This window comes from Portunus trituberculatus, chromosome 47, assembly GCF_017591435.1.
Source record: "Portunus trituberculatus isolate SZX2019 chromosome 47, ASM1759143v1, whole genome shotgun sequence".
Lineage (NCBI taxonomy): Eukaryota > Metazoa > Arthropoda > Malacostraca > Decapoda > Portunidae > Portunus > Portunus trituberculatus.
In genome coordinates this window covers 29,368,612-29,385,702 of record NC_059301.1, presented here as the reverse complement: position 1 = coordinate 29,385,702, position 17,091 = coordinate 29,368,612, and the positions used below count along the sequence as shown (strand labels likewise).

Sequence of the window (17,091 nt, the reverse complement as noted above, 5' to 3'; positions counted from 1 at the left end):
TGTGTGTGTGTCCGTCTGTCTGTCTGTCTGTTAGATTATAAGGAGGCGGCGTGACGTCACGAAAGTGAAGCCAGCGTGCTATTGGTTAGCTGCTGCCCCTACCCCCCTTACACCCAAAACATTGCCGACCGCCCATTGAAAATACATGGGAACGCCCGAGTTACGCTCCTTATTTTCAGTCTTATGTCCATGTTTCGAGGTTGTTTACCATATATGTGACCTTAATAGAATCACAATACTCGTGGCATATTGTGCCACGAAGATTTAAATGGTAAATCATACATACATATGAGATAATAGTGTTTTCCAGCTTTGGTGGACTTGGGTGAGAGGTTCCTGTATTTTTGGAAGATTGGGATAGGTGGGGTATGGGGGAAACCTGAAGTCTTCATAGTGATCTTTGGATGAGCTGCCGTTATTTAACGTGTCACATTTCACAGCAAAGAGAATGACAGATAAACGCAGTGCCGTGGATAAAGAAAGCACTATAGTATTGTTGCGGCGGCGCAGGGGTGGGGCTAGTAGTGATAAGTAGTGAAGATGGAGTGAGGTGGTATTTTTGAGAGAGAAAAGAAGTGGGGACCTGAAGTGATGGCCATGCAGGTGGATAAAGCAGCGGTGATTGGCTCAGAAGCGAGCCAGTGGCAGTATTGCAAGGGGGGTGGGGCGTCTGTATTTAAGCCCCGCGAGCTGTCTCTGCCCCCGCTCTGTTCCCCGCTATCGTTCTTCGTCTCCGCATTCGCCCTGTGTAATACCCTGTATTGCCTGTTTGTACTGTGTTGTTACCCATGTAAACGTAAGAAGCTGTACCAAGTGTTTCCTGCCAGTCCTGCCTGTTTGAGTCAGTCTCCCTGAGTCTTGTGAGTTGTGTGCCTCGCTTCCTCGCTAGCCACGGACCCTCGTCAACGTTATCCCTGTGCCGCTCCCGTCCTGAATGCTGCTGAAAGTGAGCTACGGTTGCGGCGTTGGAAGCTGAAGTAGGGACCTTGGGTGCCCTGCCTTGCCCCGTGGTTGCTGAGGTGGGTGTCGCTGCTGCGGTATGGGCGGCGGTTCGTAACAGTTTGTAGAAATGACGCATAAAAGTAAACAGAAGAATGTTGGTGAACGATAATCTAGCTCAAAATACGATAATTTTTGACGGTTGTGTACGATAATTTGGGCACAAAAATCTGGGAACGCTGATTAAGATGACCTCATTGTATTTCCAATAAGAGTGTTCATACCGGATTGGAAACTTTGGGACACATGCCAGCCACACCGTGCGCACCGATTCCAAGATCGCCAGGCAGGCGATTTTCCTGGCCATAGCATCGGTGACTCATGCCCCATTGGGATTCCCGCCTTTGTGCTCTGTCTCTCTCCAGATGCCCACACCTTTTTTTTGATCGCACTGACCTGACTCCTCAACTCTCCCTCACTCACTCACTGTCCTTCACTGATAGATTTTCTGTAGTTAGTGCTTTGCGAGAGCGCCCACTGCGGAAGGTACAACCGCCAACCTCTGCATCACTACCTCCTATCCTGACTGGTGGACGCTACCCTCCCGGTTCCCAGCCTTCTCACTAACAACGAGGGCTGCCTTCTTCGTCCACCACACGTTCACTGATGTGATACTGCGAGTGCTAAGGGCGGCACCTCCGCCTCACTAATTTATAACTGCCCGCAACAGCTGCAGAAGCGCAGAGGATGGCGAACAGCTCATCTCGCCACGCTAACGGCGGGCTGATGCCCGCTTTGAGTATTTGTATATAAGTATTTACGTAATTATATATATATATATATATATATATATATATATATATATATATATATATATATATATTGTTGAAGTCTACAGCGATAACTGCATTGTTTATTTTGTAGTTTGTTTTTTCTCTTTTCCTTGCGAGAAAACGCTGTTCCTCGTTTAAGTATGAGAGATGTCCAAAGTCCATTCTCTATTTTGACAGTAGACTTCAACAAAATATGCATAAACAATGGCCTCTTACCAATATATATATATATATATATATATATATATATATATATATATATATATATATATATATATATATATATATATATATTTACGTATGTGTACTTTTTGTAGTGATGCTCAATAAACCTTTAATAATAATATGGACTGTGATTTAGTTAATAACTGCCTTGAACTCATCCACACCTATAGTAGGTGCTGGTGTCAAGGTCCATTTCACTCAGATACCCTCACATGTGGCTATCCAGGTTAACAAAAAGGCAGACCACCTTGCTCAGTGTGCCTTTTAAGACGGGCACACTGAGTATACACTCTGAGCTATGTTAAGAGCACCATTAAGTACACAGTATTATTACTGATCAGTTGGATTTGTGTTGCCATAGAGACAGTGGCAGCAGCCTTCACCATGCACATGTCTCCTAGAGCTGTCCTTACACCAATGGGAGATATAGTGCTTTACACAACATGGTGGCAGTGCGGCTAAGATTAGAGTATATAAATATTTTGGGGGAGTTAGTACTTCTGGTGTATGCTGTGTGCTGTGTGCTGCACCAAGGGGACACACTTCGCATTATTATTTCATGGAATGTCCACTCATTGCTAAATCTAAACCACAAGGATATCCTCATTATTCATTTTCTAGACTGCCAATATACGGGATATTCTCAAGGAATACCCCAAGTTTGCTCACAGATTATAGGGTAGTCACGTAATAAGGTGTGCAACATTTATTTTTTTTTCTATGTTCTCTATTTTTATATGTTTTGTTATACTACCCTTAGTCTATGTCCAGAGGGTGGGTGACAAGGTCCACCTTCCTTTTTAAAGCAACAATAAATGTATTAATCAATCAATATATATATATATATATATATATATATATATATATATATATATATATATATATATATATAGAGAGAGAGAGAGAGAGAGAGAGAGAGAGAGAGAGAGAGAGAGAGAGAGAGAGAGAGAGAGAGAGGATGGAGTGGGGGTGTAAGTAAGAAGGAGTAACAGAGAAAAGAGAAATTAGGAAAATATAATGTTGAGAGGTAAAAACACTGGCTGGATGACGGAGATGAAAGGCAGAGTGAAAGGCACAGCTTGGACACACACACACACACACACACACGTGAACCATTCCTCCATTTCCTGCTGTGATTATGTGGATTATTTTTCTTTCTTCTAACTAAAGTAAATGAAGGCAGTGTGAGTACCTTATTAACAGGTGAGGAAGGCGTAAGGTGTATATGTGAGCGAGGCACTAATAGTGTGTGTACAGTTATTCATACAGAAATACAAACATAATAAAAACAATAGCGACAAACAGAACCTCAGTGTCCATAACGAGTTTGTGTAGACAAAACAGACCATGGATACTTACTTTATGAGGGAAGCTTTGTGAATGCTGATACCAGTGACATATGAACAAATTAGCGGACATAGTTCGTATATTTTGGGTATTCCTCACCAACATCTATCGAGGATGACCAACGAATACAATATGGAGAGGCAATTGACATTTCTACGGGCCAGTCATGAAGGTAGCTGGGCATTAACTTGAACGTGTAGTTGTTTATCAGTGGTGTTCCACAACAGGTGATATTTTGCGAGAAACATGTAGATAGGCTAATACATTCTTAAATAATTTAGAACCTTATATCAGTAATTTTACTCTAAGCGTATATCAAACTGTTGGCAAATTCTTTGTTACTAGATTGGCTTACTCAGCCTCTTATATTATGTAAACATATTAGATGTAGGGATGTAATAAGCGATGTCTCCATGACACCAGCGTAACATAACTTTGGACAGGACGCGGCCACTCGCTTCAGTACAGAGCCCATGCATGGTGTCCTACAGTCAGTCACCTTAGTGTTTCCTGACTCAAAAGTAAGTATACTCTCGTAATTCAGTAAATATTTATACGCTGTTAATCGTTCTTGTCATCACGAGTACTCAAATGAAGAATGAAGATTATTATGGAGTCCGATCAGAAGCTTACTTCAACACAGGTTTCTTCTGAAAGTTGATGTGCAGTATAGATGAGGATGCAATGTGAGTATGTAGTGTGCAATGCGAGTGCTGGTGTTAGCTTGCTATGTGAGTGTAGACTTACTGTGTTGGTGTAAACTTGTGGCAAATATTTACAAGAAGTCCTTCCTTCCTATCATTATCCGTTCCCCAAGAACAACAAGCTTGGAGATCATGAGGGAAAACTGGGTTTTCGGGTGGTGAAAGCTAAAATAGATATTTTCATTTTGCAATTCAAAAAGTCTAAGGGAAAAATACAATTTTCTAACAAAATATTGACCACAGAAATATAATTTTTGGCAAAATATTTGCCAACGATTTGCTACATTTGTGACTGTATCCGTTACATTTAACGAAAACCCATGAGGTACTAGCGAAACCCAACATCATAACCTAGCCAAGGGAATGCGCCCCCGTCCTATAGTTAAACGTCCGTGATTGATACGTTATTAAAATAACTATCGGCATGGCGGGCTCTCATCAGACGTCCGTGACACGCGATTTATAGACAGCACAAACTCCCACAATGCCCTACTAATGTAAACAGCAACAAGAAGATGGGGAGGAAGACTAAAGAAAACTGCTCACAGGATCTGTTTCTGGGACGGTGTTGATTTTTAAAAACATCACTACTAGTCAACAATAGACGAACACGTGAAAAAAAAAGCTACTTAAACGTGAAGTACAGTGAGTATCAATGACCGATTGTAAACATCAACCGGACTTGCTGTATGATATAAAGGTGCTGTGTGGATGTGGATGTGCGGTGATTATGTCCTGTGTTGATGTGAATTTGTATGTCGTGTGAATGTAGGATAATCTTACCAATAGCATCTCGTAACCAAGCAGTAAAACTAGCATTCAGTGCTGAAGTAGTTTATGCCCAACACGCTTCCTGTGGTTTTATTTGACGGCCGGCCTTAATGTCCCCTACACAGGGTCTCTTAGTTTGGTAAGTAATATTTACCGAATGTAGATATTAAGTAGATAGTGTGAGGTATGAATATGCTCATTATCCAATTCATAATCAAGTTAAATATTATTATTCTGGTTTATTCTGTCGTAACTATGTCAACAGCAGAGGTATCGCTCACATCACGCATTTGCAAAGTAAATAAGAACTTTTTTCCTTTTTTCTTTATTCAACTAATAACTAATTGATTTTATTCAGCAAAGCCGTGAATTCGAGTGTTTGCGTAAATGTAACGCTGAATGATGGGCAACAGCCAGACGACGTGATGGAAAGGCTTCTTTTACGCTATCAGCAAGGAAGAGTAAGTATGTGCTGAATGAAAGAAATAAGTAAAGCATATGATGCGAAGCGTCACACTAGCCAAAAATCGTGATACCACTTCATTGTAGATATAGGTCAACGCGGCAGATGCGAGAGGGCAAGGCATCAGGGGGTGCGCGGAACGAAAGGTACCGGATACAGGGCAGCAGAGGAATGGGAGTAGAGTGAGGAGAAAAAGTTGAGAGGAGGGAAGCACGCAGCACAAACATACCTGTCACGCAAGAAAAGACTAGGCAGACAGCCAAGCTCTCCGCTCTGGACGTGGCGCGGCAGCCATTCACACACAGCTCTCCCTGTCGTGTCTCCCATTTGTCTGCAGCGATCTGCTTTAATCCAGGTTCAAAATGTATTCGATGCTTAAATCCGACACATTAAACCGCAAAAATTTCTTAATTAAAGTTAAGCCCCAAATCGTTCTTATATATATATATATATATATATATATATATATATATATATATATATATATATATATATATATATATATATATATATATATATATATATATATATATATATATATATTCAAGAGGGAAACTATCCAAGGGCAACAAAACTTAGAAAAAAGAATGCCCACTTGAATGCAAGTTCCCTAAAAGATTATTTGGAATTAGCCAAAAGAGAGGGACAAATGTCTTGAAACCTCCCTCTTAAAAGAAGTCAAGTTGTTGGAAGATGGAAATACAAAAGCAGGCAGGGAGTTTCAGAGTTTACCAGAGAAAGGTATGAATGGTTGAGAGTACTGATTAACTCTTGCATTAGAGAGTTGGATAGAAAAGGGATGAGAGGAAGAAGAAAGCCTTATGCAGTAAGGTCGCAGGAGGAGGAGAGGTATGCAGTTAGAAAGATCAGTAGAGTAGTTAACATGGAAATAGCGATAAAAGATAGAAAAAGATGCAATATTTCGGCGGTGAGACAAAGACTGAACACAGTCAGAGGTTCATGAGACGAAAAGTTTTTGATTCCACCTTATTTAATAAAACTGTGAATGGATCCTCCCCACCCCACAAGGACGGATAAGGCCCTTGTACAGAGTTAGCAGTTGGAGGGGGAGAGAGAAACTGGTGGAGACCCCTCAGAATGCCTAACTTCCTAGAAGCTGTTTTAGCAAGAGATGATATGTGAAGTTTCCAATTAAGATTATGAGTAAAAGACAGACCTAGGATATTCATTGTAGAAGACGGTGACAACTGAGTGTCATTGAGGAAGAAAGGAGGCTGTGTCGAGTTGATAGATGGAGGAATTGAGTTTTTGAGGCATTGACAGCTACTAAGTTTTCTCTGCCCCAATCAGAAATCTTAGAAAGATCAGAAGTCAGGCATTTAGTGGCATCCTTGTGTGATATGTTGACTTTCTCTGTGGTTGGTCGTCTCTGAAAGGACGTGGAAAGATGTAGGGTGGTATCATCAGCGTAGGAGTGGATAGTGTAAGAAGTTTGGTTAAGATCATTAATGAATAATAGAAAGAGAGTGAGCGACAGGACAGAACCCTGTGGAACACCACTGTTCATATATTTAGGGAAAGAACAGTGACCGTCTACCACAGCTGCAATAGAACGGTCAGAAAGGGAACCTGAGATAAAGTTGCAAAGAGAAGGATAGAAACCATACAAGGGGAAGTTTTGAAATCAAAGCTTTATGCCAGACTCTATCAAAAGCCTTTGATATGTCTAACGCGAAAGCAAAAGTTTCACTGAAATCTCAAAATGAGGATGACCAAGAATCAATAAGGAAGGCCAGAAGATCACCAGTAGAATGACCTTGACTTGACATAATGTCGATCAGATAGAAGATTGTGAAGTGATATGTTTGAGAATCTTCCTATTCAGGATAGATTAAAAAAAGACTATAGACAAGCAAAATCTTTAAGTTATAGGGCGGTAGTTTGAGGGATTAGAAAGGTCACCCTTTTTAGGAACAGGCTGAAAGTAGGCAAATTTCCAGCAAGAAGGAAAGGTGAAAGTCGACAGACATAGTTAAAAGAGTTTGGCCAAGCAAGGTGCAAGCATGGAAACACCTTTTTTGAGAACAATAGGAGGGAACCCATTAGGTCCATTAGCCTTCCGAGGCTAATGAAATTAAGGAGGGAAAAATGAAGAAGGTAAAGTTATTGGAGATGTTTTGTCCAGATTCCAGAAGTTATGAGGGGAGTTAGAGTTTGAAAGATATTGGCATTTCTTATTTATGAAGGAGTGTTTGGCAAGTTGAAGAACAGACTTGGCATGATTCCGGGCAGAAATATAAAGTGCATTAGATTCAGGAGATGGAATGCTCAAGTACCTTTTGTGGGCACTCTCTCTGTCATGTATAGCTTGAGAACAGGCTGTGTTAAATCCAATGTTTAGAATGTTTAGGTTACGAAAAAGAATGAGGAATGTACCCCTCCCCCCTCCATGTCCGACACTATCACCTCTGTTATGCATTCAGTACACAGAGATGGGTCTCTGACACGGAAGCAGTAATTATTCCAGGGAAAATCAACATAATAACTCCTCGGGTCCCCCCAACTGGCAGAGGCAAAACGCCAGAGCCTGAGGAGGATTTGGATAAATAGGGCAAGATACAGAAATGAGATTGTGATTGGAGGAGCCCAACGGAGAAGATATGGTAACAGCATAAGCAGAAGGATTAGAGGTAAGAAAAAGATGAAAAAATGTTGGGGTTATCTTCGAGACTGTCAGGAGGGTGTTACACCAGTTGCTCTAGGTCATGAAGAATAGGAAAGTTGAAGGCTAGTTTCTCCATGATGGTCAGTGAAGGTAGAGGAAAGCCAAAGCTGGTTGTGAACATTGAAATCACCAACGATGGAGATCTCCGCGATAGGATAGAAGCATAGAATGTGCTCCACTTTGGAAGTTAAATAGTCAGAAGATTTAATAAAGTCAGAGGAGTTAGGGAAGAGATAGACAGTACAGATCAATTTAGTTAGAGAGTGATTATTGTGTCGAAGACAGATGGTGGAAAGCTAGAAAGATTCAAGAGAGTGGGCACGAGAGCAAGTTAAGTTGCTGCGCACATAAACGCAACATCCAACTTTGGAACGAAAATAAAGATAGAGAAAGTAGGAGGGAACAGAGAATGGGCTACTGTCAGTTGCCTCATACAGATGTATTTTGGTGAGGAAAAGAAGATGAGGTTTAGTAGAGGAGAGGTAGTGTTCTACAGGTTGAAAATTAAATCTAAAGACCGCGAATATTGCAGAAGTTAATGAAGAATAAGTTGAGGGAGGTGTCAAGACATTTTAGGTCTCCACCGAGAGAGCAGTCCGACCTGGGACATTTATGGTTCCCTTCCCATAAAGGAACTCCAAGGCTGGTTTTGGAGTCGCCTTTTTTTTTTTTTTGGAATTTTAAGTGAAGGGTGTGTGTGGTAAGTGCCTGTAATTTTATGTACAAATGGAGAGTTGTCTTTAGACCAGGCACACACCACACACCGGGACAACAAGGTCACAACTCCTCGATTTACATCCCGTACCTACTCACTGCTAGGTGAACAGGGGTTACACATGAAAGGAGACACACCCAAATATCTCCACCCGGCCGGGGAATCGAACCCCGGTCCTCTGGCTTGTGAAGCCAGCGCTCTAACCACTGAGCTACCGAGCGTGTGTGTGTGTGTGTGTGTGTGTACTCTTATGTTACAGATGGAAATATTCGTAAGGCAACACTCTACGTTATAGGTTTTTTTGTAAATTAAAGAGAGAGAGAGAGAGAGAGAGAGAGAGAGAGATTTAATTTAAGTAAATATAAACAAAAGATTATAATCTACTACAGCAATATGCAATCTTTATTAAAGTTGAAACTGATCAAATTGGTATTGAATCACTGATAGTTATAATCACCACCAAAATATGTTACTGGTAAGACTCAGGTATTCTACAAATTGCCAATTTGTGCACTAGACAACGGAATTTTTGGTGTCTCACTCACCCATTCTGCCGTTTGCACGATGTACCAGTAAAAATCTCTCTCTCTCTCTCTCTCTCTCTGCCCTATCCACTCCTACGCTGATGATGCCACCCTACATCTTTCATCCGTTCAAGAGACGACCAACCCTTCAGGACGTCAACAGATCACGCAGGGACGCCACAGAAGGCCTGACTTCCGATCTTTCTAAGATTTCTGATTAGGGCAGAGAAAATCTAGTAGTTTTCAATGCCTTAAAAACTCAATTCCTCCATCTATCAACTCGACACAATCTTCCAGACAACTATCCTCTTCTTCAATGACACTGAACTGTCTCTCTCTTCCACACTGAATATGCTCGGTCTGTCCTTTATTCATAATCTTAACTGGAAACTTCACATCTCATCTCTTGTTAAAACAGCTTGTATGAAGTCAGGCGTTTTTCTCGCCCATTCAACTGCTAACTCTGTACAAGGGCCTTATCGGTCCCTGTATGGAGTACTCTTCGCATGTTTGGGGGTTCCAGTCACTCAGTTTTACTAGATATGTTGGAATCAAAAGCTTTTCGTCTCAACTCCCCTCCTCTGACTAATAGTCTTCAGCCTCTTTCTCACCGCCGAAATGTTGCATCTCTTTCTATATTTTATCGCTATTTTCATGCTAACTGCATGCCTCCTCTCCTCCCGCGGCCTCGCTGCACAAGACTTTCTTCTTTCTCTCATCCCTATTCTGCCCACCTCTCTAACGCAAGAGTTAACCAGTACTCTCATTCATTCATACCTTTCACTGGTAAACTCTGGAACTCCCTCCCTGCATCTGTATTTTCGACTTTCTACTACTTGTCTTCTTTTAAGAGGGCATTTGCTTCCTAATTTTGGCCGGAGCTTTTCCTCTTTGTAGAAAGCCAGCACTCAAGTGGGCCCTTTTTTTTATCTTTTCCTTTTTTTTTTTTCCCTTAGCTGGCCCTCTTCCCTACATTAAAAAAGAGAAAAAACTACACCACAGGACAATGGGAACGAATATTAATTTTTGAAGAAGAATGTGTTTAAACTCGCCCGAACCAGAAAAAAAGTTTAGAAAGGAGGGCAAAACTTTCGAAAGTGCAGTTAAAAAAGGAAGATAGATGCATAAGAATTAGCTTTTCTTTGCCTTTCTCTGAATTTAAATCTCTCGAGAAAGCGTTTCCTAATTTTTTTTCTGACCTCAATGTAAGTAAAGGTAGGAAATCAAACTTAACTACCAGAGACTTCACATAATATCATCATTAATTAATGCTTGTCATTGTTGACTAACAAATGACCTTGAGGATATGATAATTAATGTACGCAATACTCGAAAGCATCCTTTAATAATGTTCTTGATGATACACAAATAGACTGATAAAGTATTGACTTCAAAGCCTAACGTGGCATAACACTAGTAATTGCTCAACTCAGAGACAAGGTTGTAATAATTCAACACCTACATATGTATAAGGCATTTTGTAATTGCCTTTCACAACATTCAAGCAAGTGCAGATGTCATTTTAAATCACAGTTAAAGCTTATTTGTGTTACTTTTATAAAAGAAAAAAATAAAACATACAGATTTATCATTAGTATTCCTTTCATAATTCAAGAGTCAAGAGTCAAGAGTGACCGAGGTGGGACCCGCATCATTAACTTCCTGATCATGGCAACTACAATAATTGACGCCTTTGTCCTGAAGGAACGTGGTCTTTTTGGCTGATGTATTTACTAAATGTGTCAGTTCTCCCCACCATGAACAGACTACATTCACAACAACTGAACCGGTCAAGCAAAAGTAAAGAAGGAATACGGATGAAGCTTATTAGTGCTGCCTCACTTTCAGCCATATGACCTCGTGACGAAAAATAAAGAAAACCATTGCTTCTGCATCAGGAATTGAGACCATCTCACCCAGACCGATTATGGTTCAATCATAATATCTATATAATATTTGGTACAGGACTCTAAAACACCTGTATTGTTCTTGAAACACAGTAATTCCCTTGCGAATATACATGTATTAACACACACACACACACACACACACACACACACACACACACACACACACACACACACACACACACACACACACACACTCACACACATATTACAAAATACTAAAAGATCCTTCCTTATGAAAATTTTCCACAATCTTTACAAAATTTCACGAGGCAGTATTAAATACTCTCTTGATTATAAAACTACAAAATTAATCATCCACGATGCTCAAAATACTCAAAAGTATATGTTTATTGGTATGAGACATCAGCATACATTACTTATAGTCATCTCCTGTAATAGGTTAGCCCCTATGTGTCGTTGCTCTGGAAAATATTGAGGTCCGCAGTCCTCTCCTTATGCAGACCCCGTAGTTTCACTGAACATTCTCGACAATATGGTTTTATGCTGTATTTATTTCCCTCTATATTAAGAGAATGAGCACAACGCACGACGCTGCCAGCACTGCTGCACCGCCCCGTGCGCATCTGCTCGCCGCCAGCTTGTGTCGCGGCGGTAAGAACGGAGAACAAATTGGAAGTCGACTGGCTGTGTCGACATATTCCTTGCACACTGGATGGATATGTAGCACTCAGTATGATACAGGTTCTACACAAGGAGTGGAAATGACAGTTAGGCGACTGTTCCCGTGCCACTTGGTCCAAAGATTTTCCCTGCCAACTAAAGTCAGTGGGGGCATCGATGGTGTCAGTGCACACACACGTCACTTTAATGTCAGACTTCTTTCTCTTCAGTGACTGATGAAACACTTCCTTTTTTCCCCTCAGAGACTCATATTTTCCTGTCTGTATGATGGAAGTGCAGAATGGAGAGCCTCCTAACACCGACGGGGAGTAATGCCCCACACTGGAGAGCTTCACTATATTTCTATCAAAACCATTACTTTTATTTTCTGTTTTTCCGATTCTGACACCATTATTCTTTGTCTGGTCGACTATACCTTCTTCAGCTTTGAGACTCGACTGGAGAACGTGGAGAAGCGTGTGGCTGGAAGAGTGTTTAGAGTTACTGACGTCCGCAGCAGAACCCCGAGTCGCGCCTCCTTGTGCCGAGGGATCTGCAGTCTCCGGTGCACTCAGACAACTTAGTAAGTTTGAAACTTCCTGGAATCCTCCTATAAATCGAATCTCTCCTCCGAAATGTCCACCTAAAATTAAACAGGAATCAAATATATAAATTTGAAATTAAAATTACATAACTGGGGCTGATGGTCATATTGTATATCATGGTAAATTCTTTTCAAGTTACCATGATTAGTAAAATATGTGAAGTTATCAGTTATGGATTGTATACATCTTACTGAACATTGTATTATAAGTATGATAAAAATGTCTTTCAAGAACATGATTTGCCTTAGTTTTTCATTTAGTACAGAAATGTTATGTACCACATACATCAGTCAGTAACGCACTTGACAGACTACATTACTATTAAATACTAACCAGGTCTGCAATGCACGCGTAACCAATATTTTCACTCTTCTGTTTGTTTTCATTTCACTCTTCCTGCACCCAATTAAAAATTAACAGTTTCAATAGAGGGAGTATTAGGTTACTTTAGTTTTATTTATCTTTAGTTCAATGAATTATGAATTCCGGGGCAATACAGTTGCAGATATTCACTCACCGGAGCAACATGAGGAAAGGGAGTCCGGAGAGCTACCGTCACCTTCGTAAGCATAGTTGCGAAGATCATCCAGGGTGGGGAGGGGCGGGCAGCCACATCCTGCACCAGGTTGACCTTCACTGTGCGGTGCCGCCACACTCTTCCTAAGGATGTCAACCTCCTCTGCGTGAAAAAAAAAAGAAACAGCTCACTACAAAGTTTTTGGCAGAATAATCATGTTCAATGCTGTATTTTATAGATATGTTATAAACAACAATTCTACAAAGCTTTCGTGAAGCCCTCTGTTGATAAATGTAGAGTAATAAAATCAAGCAACTTAGCAACGACCTGAGAGTTTATTGCTGTTTATTCTCCTTTGTAACCCTTTGCAGTAACTCTTTGGTGTCAAATCTTACCAGTCACTTTAGTTCGCAGTGGGTGTGGGGATGGGCGTGCGGATTCTGTAGTTACCGTCAGTTCCACTTGCTCTGCTGGCGCATTCGTCACAGACACTTGCCCGCCTGGGGTGACTACACCGCTCCCACCACTACTGCTGCCCTGGTGCTGTCGTCTCAGGCGACACACGCACACTGCCACTACCACTGCTGTAACTCCATATGGAAGGAAACGACATAATTATATGAAAATTTAATTTATAAGAAAAGAAACTCATCCCAAACTGCCAAGAGTCAACAAAAAGTGCTTGCATATTCATGAACTTACATATAAATAGAATATTAACTTCCACGGGTATCACCCTAGGAAGCGATATATATATATATATATATATATATATATATATATATATATATATATATATATATATATATATATATATATATATATATATATATATAGATAGATAGATAGATATGTTTAATTCGAAATATTACAGAACTCATAGAGTAGTTGCCATTAAAACACACAAGGAGCGTAAAAAAACTAACGTTTTGTGAGTGTGTGTGTGTGTGTGTTCACTGTTTGATCTGCTGCAGTCTCTGACGAGACAGCCAGACGTTACCCTACGGTACGAGCTCAGAGCTCATTATTTCCGATCTTCGGATAGGCCTGAGACCAGGCACACACCACACACCGGGACAACAAGGTCACAACTCCTCGATTTACATCCCGTACCTACTCACTGCTAGGTGAACAGGAGCTACACGTGAAAGGAGACACACCCAAATATCTCCACCCGGCCGGGGAATCGAACCACGGTCATCTGGCTTGTAAAGCCAGCGCTCTAACCACTGAGCTACCGGGCCGTGTGTGTGTGTGTGTGTGTGTGTGTGTGTGTGTGTGTGTGTGTGTGCTGACCCAGTAGGAGGAAGGTCCACACCACAACCACCACCAGGGTCGTGACGGGGAACGCCACCACTGCTGCGTCTTTCCTCTCAGTCTCACAATGTTCGCCTGCAAATGAAAGGAAAAGAATGTTTTGGAAAGTAATTAGATTTTTAAGAAATTAAATTATTGCATCTTGGGCGCTAACATATATTTTCAAATGATTCAACTATTCAATTTTTCATTGGCTTGTCTACTAATTTATGTTAGCTAGTACTTATACAAAAGATAAATTTAAGTATTGTTATTATTAATGTAGTGATTTATTTTACAATGGCTGAATTATCTATAGTGAAAGGTGAGATGAATAAATAATTTGCTTTATTATAAACAAATGCTACTATCACTTCATTATTTCCTGCAATACAAACGTTTTTTCTTATTTTCACACACAAACAAAATTCAAATTAGAAAGAGAATCTGGCAGGTATCGCCACCCAGAACTCACCGCCGTAGGAAGCCGCGCAGTGGCAGGAGTAGCCTGGCTCTCGGTTGACACACGTACCGCCATTCAGGCAGGGCAACCACTCGCACTCATCCAGGTCCTGGCAAGAGCCTCCCCCGTGAGAAAACTGCGATCCCACCGGACACCTGTTGGGAGTAGAGCACGGGAGCATTCGTGAAGTTTTCACCACTGGTTGTGAGAAATACGATAAACAAACTCATATAATACGGGTAAACACATACAATAAAGTTACCTATTTCAGAAAAAAAAATTGCTGTCGTATAACATATAACAAGAGGAAAAAATCAAGTGACAGTGATTTAAGTTTATTTTACCCGCATTCATATTTCCACCAGATGTCGATACACGAGAAAGGTTCTTCACAAGTTACGTTGGCGCAAGCCGAGGGAGCGCTGCATCCCGCTGAGACATTGGTAAACATTGTTGCTTGAGCCAGGGAAGAGGTGTTGAGAAGAGGAGGCAGAGGAAGTTGGAGCCCAGACACCCTTAGATCGTCTAAGCAACCTGCGTCAGAGAAGTGACTAATGAGTAGGAGAGAGAGAGAGAGAGAGAGAGAGAGAGAGAGAGAGAGAGAGAGAGAGAGAGAGAGAGAGAAACATTTGCTATCAGAGAAGGGGTACAATGTTTTAAGAGCTTTGTTATTCTTTTGCTGTAAGTGTCATCTCTCAGAATAATACTCAAAACTCCAACCAGACGAATTTGTTCTGTTTGAGGAGAAGAAGGCCCATATCAACCAAAAGGTTAACCAAAAGAAAATGAAAGTGAAAACCATAGTTACTGCAACAAAACTACCTTGCCACTCTTACTAAAGTTTCAGAGCAATTTACGGCGCATTTCCTCACCATCGTGAAAATCATGATGAACGATGTAAAGACTGACGCCAACGTACTCCGGAGACCCACCCACGTGAACCCCTTCCTGCCTGTCCACCAACAGGGAAGTGGACCAACCCTGGGTCACGGCTGGGGTGGACGTAGCATTGTACAGTGGACCATCTCCTTCATCCACATGGAGCTCCGCCCACTCGCCTTGTCTAGGGTTACACAACAGTCAGGATCCTTCACAAACACCCGGAGAACTTAATTCCACACACACACACACACACACACACACACACACACACACACACACAGAGAGAGAGAGAGAGAGAGAGAGAGAGAGAGAGAGAGAGAGAGAGAGAGAGAGAGAGAGAGAGAGAGAGAGAGAGAGAGAGAGAGAGAGAGAGAGAGAGAGAGAGAGAGAGAGAGAGAGAGAGAGAGAGAGAGAGAGAGAGAGAGAGAGAGAGAGAGAGAGAGAGAGAGAGAGAGAGAGAGAGAGAGAGAGAGAGAGAGAGAGAGAAACGAGGAGTACCATTTCCTAACTGATTGTTATTCATTAAGTCTGTTTGATTTCAGTTACTCAAATAGAGAATCAGGAAGATGAACATGTTACTTATTAGAATTAATGTAATTAATGAACATTTGATTAAGTAAACAAGTTAATTGCAAAGTAGGTAATTAAGACTTCATCTGTTTCTTTTTCTTCACTGGTAAACTCTGAAGCAGTCTGCCGTATTTTTTCCCCCATCCGGCTCTTCAAAGACCAGAATACCTTTAAGGCAGGTTTTCCCAAAATATGGGTGGTAGCGCCTCCCGTCCTCTGTGGGAGTTGGAAGGATCTAGGGGGGCGGTAAGGAAAAAGGGGTCGGAACGGGGCGCCACTAGGACATCACAAACAATCCAAAAATATTCTTGTATTGAGAATTTGAAATTTTGGTGATAATGAATCTAAAGACGTACTATTATCATCAATGTCCATACATTAGCAAAAAACAATCTTAGAAAAAAAAATATCAATGTGGTTACTATACCGTTATATTGATGATTATTTAAATTCCCGTTTCTGTACTGGACGTGAAGCGATCAGGTACAGACTCGAGAATTAATAGGTAGTGGTGGGAACGGTCTCACTGTGGCTCACAGCTAGTGAAGGTGTGTTAGTCTTAAGTTACTCATAAAAGGTAAAAGTGCAGAATTCGCTGGTTTACCATTAAAATCATTTTAATGAACTCGTCCAAATCATGTATTATTTGAGAGACAGATACTAATACTTACGGTTGTTGCATTTAATTCGCAGTATACTCGTTACGGGGTTACACGTTGTATTCGGTTGTTTGTGTTTGGGTGGGCCTCCAGTGGTGTGAGTGGGAGTCAAGGGGGTGGCAGTAATATAAAGTTATCGTCTTTCTCTGTGAAATTACTCTTTTCTTTCTTCTTCCTACACGGAGAAAATTAGCTGCTTTTACAGTATTTTTTTTCTTCTAAGTGATACTTCCTCTCTATTCATCTAGTTTACGATATGTATCGCTCCATAAATACAAAACTAATAATGTTTTCAAGTACTTCAGAGTTTACATCAGAGTTAAAGAGAAACGAATCTATATATATATATTTTTTCAAACTG

General features: G+C 41.0%; 1 protein-coding gene across 2 annotated transcripts in view; it reads right to left on the bottom strand.

The window, feature by feature from the left end:
* Positions 1 to 10,533: 10,533 nt before the first annotated feature.
* Positions 10,534 to 17,091, bottom strand: part of LOC123520841 (putative neural-cadherin 2) — a 225,426-nt gene continuing 218,868 nt past the window's right edge. For both annotated transcript variants that reach the window (XM_045283477.1, XM_045283478.1), the window contains exons 27-33: positions 15,492 to 15,682; positions 14,964 to 15,153; positions 14,632 to 14,774; positions 14,157 to 14,252; positions 13,256 to 13,444; positions 12,861 to 13,022; positions 10,534 to 12,381 (exon numbers count right to left, since the gene is read on the bottom strand). In XM_045283477.1, the coding sequence (XP_045139412.1) occupies positions 11,525 to 12,381; positions 12,861 to 13,022; positions 13,256 to 13,444; positions 14,157 to 14,252; positions 14,632 to 14,774; positions 14,964 to 15,153; positions 15,492 to 15,682 (1,828 nt within the window). In that variant the 3' untranslated portion in view covers positions 10,534 to 11,524. The remainder of the gene's footprint in view (positions 12,382 to 12,860; positions 13,023 to 13,255; positions 13,445 to 14,156; positions 14,253 to 14,631; positions 14,775 to 14,963; positions 15,154 to 15,491; positions 15,683 to 17,091) is intronic.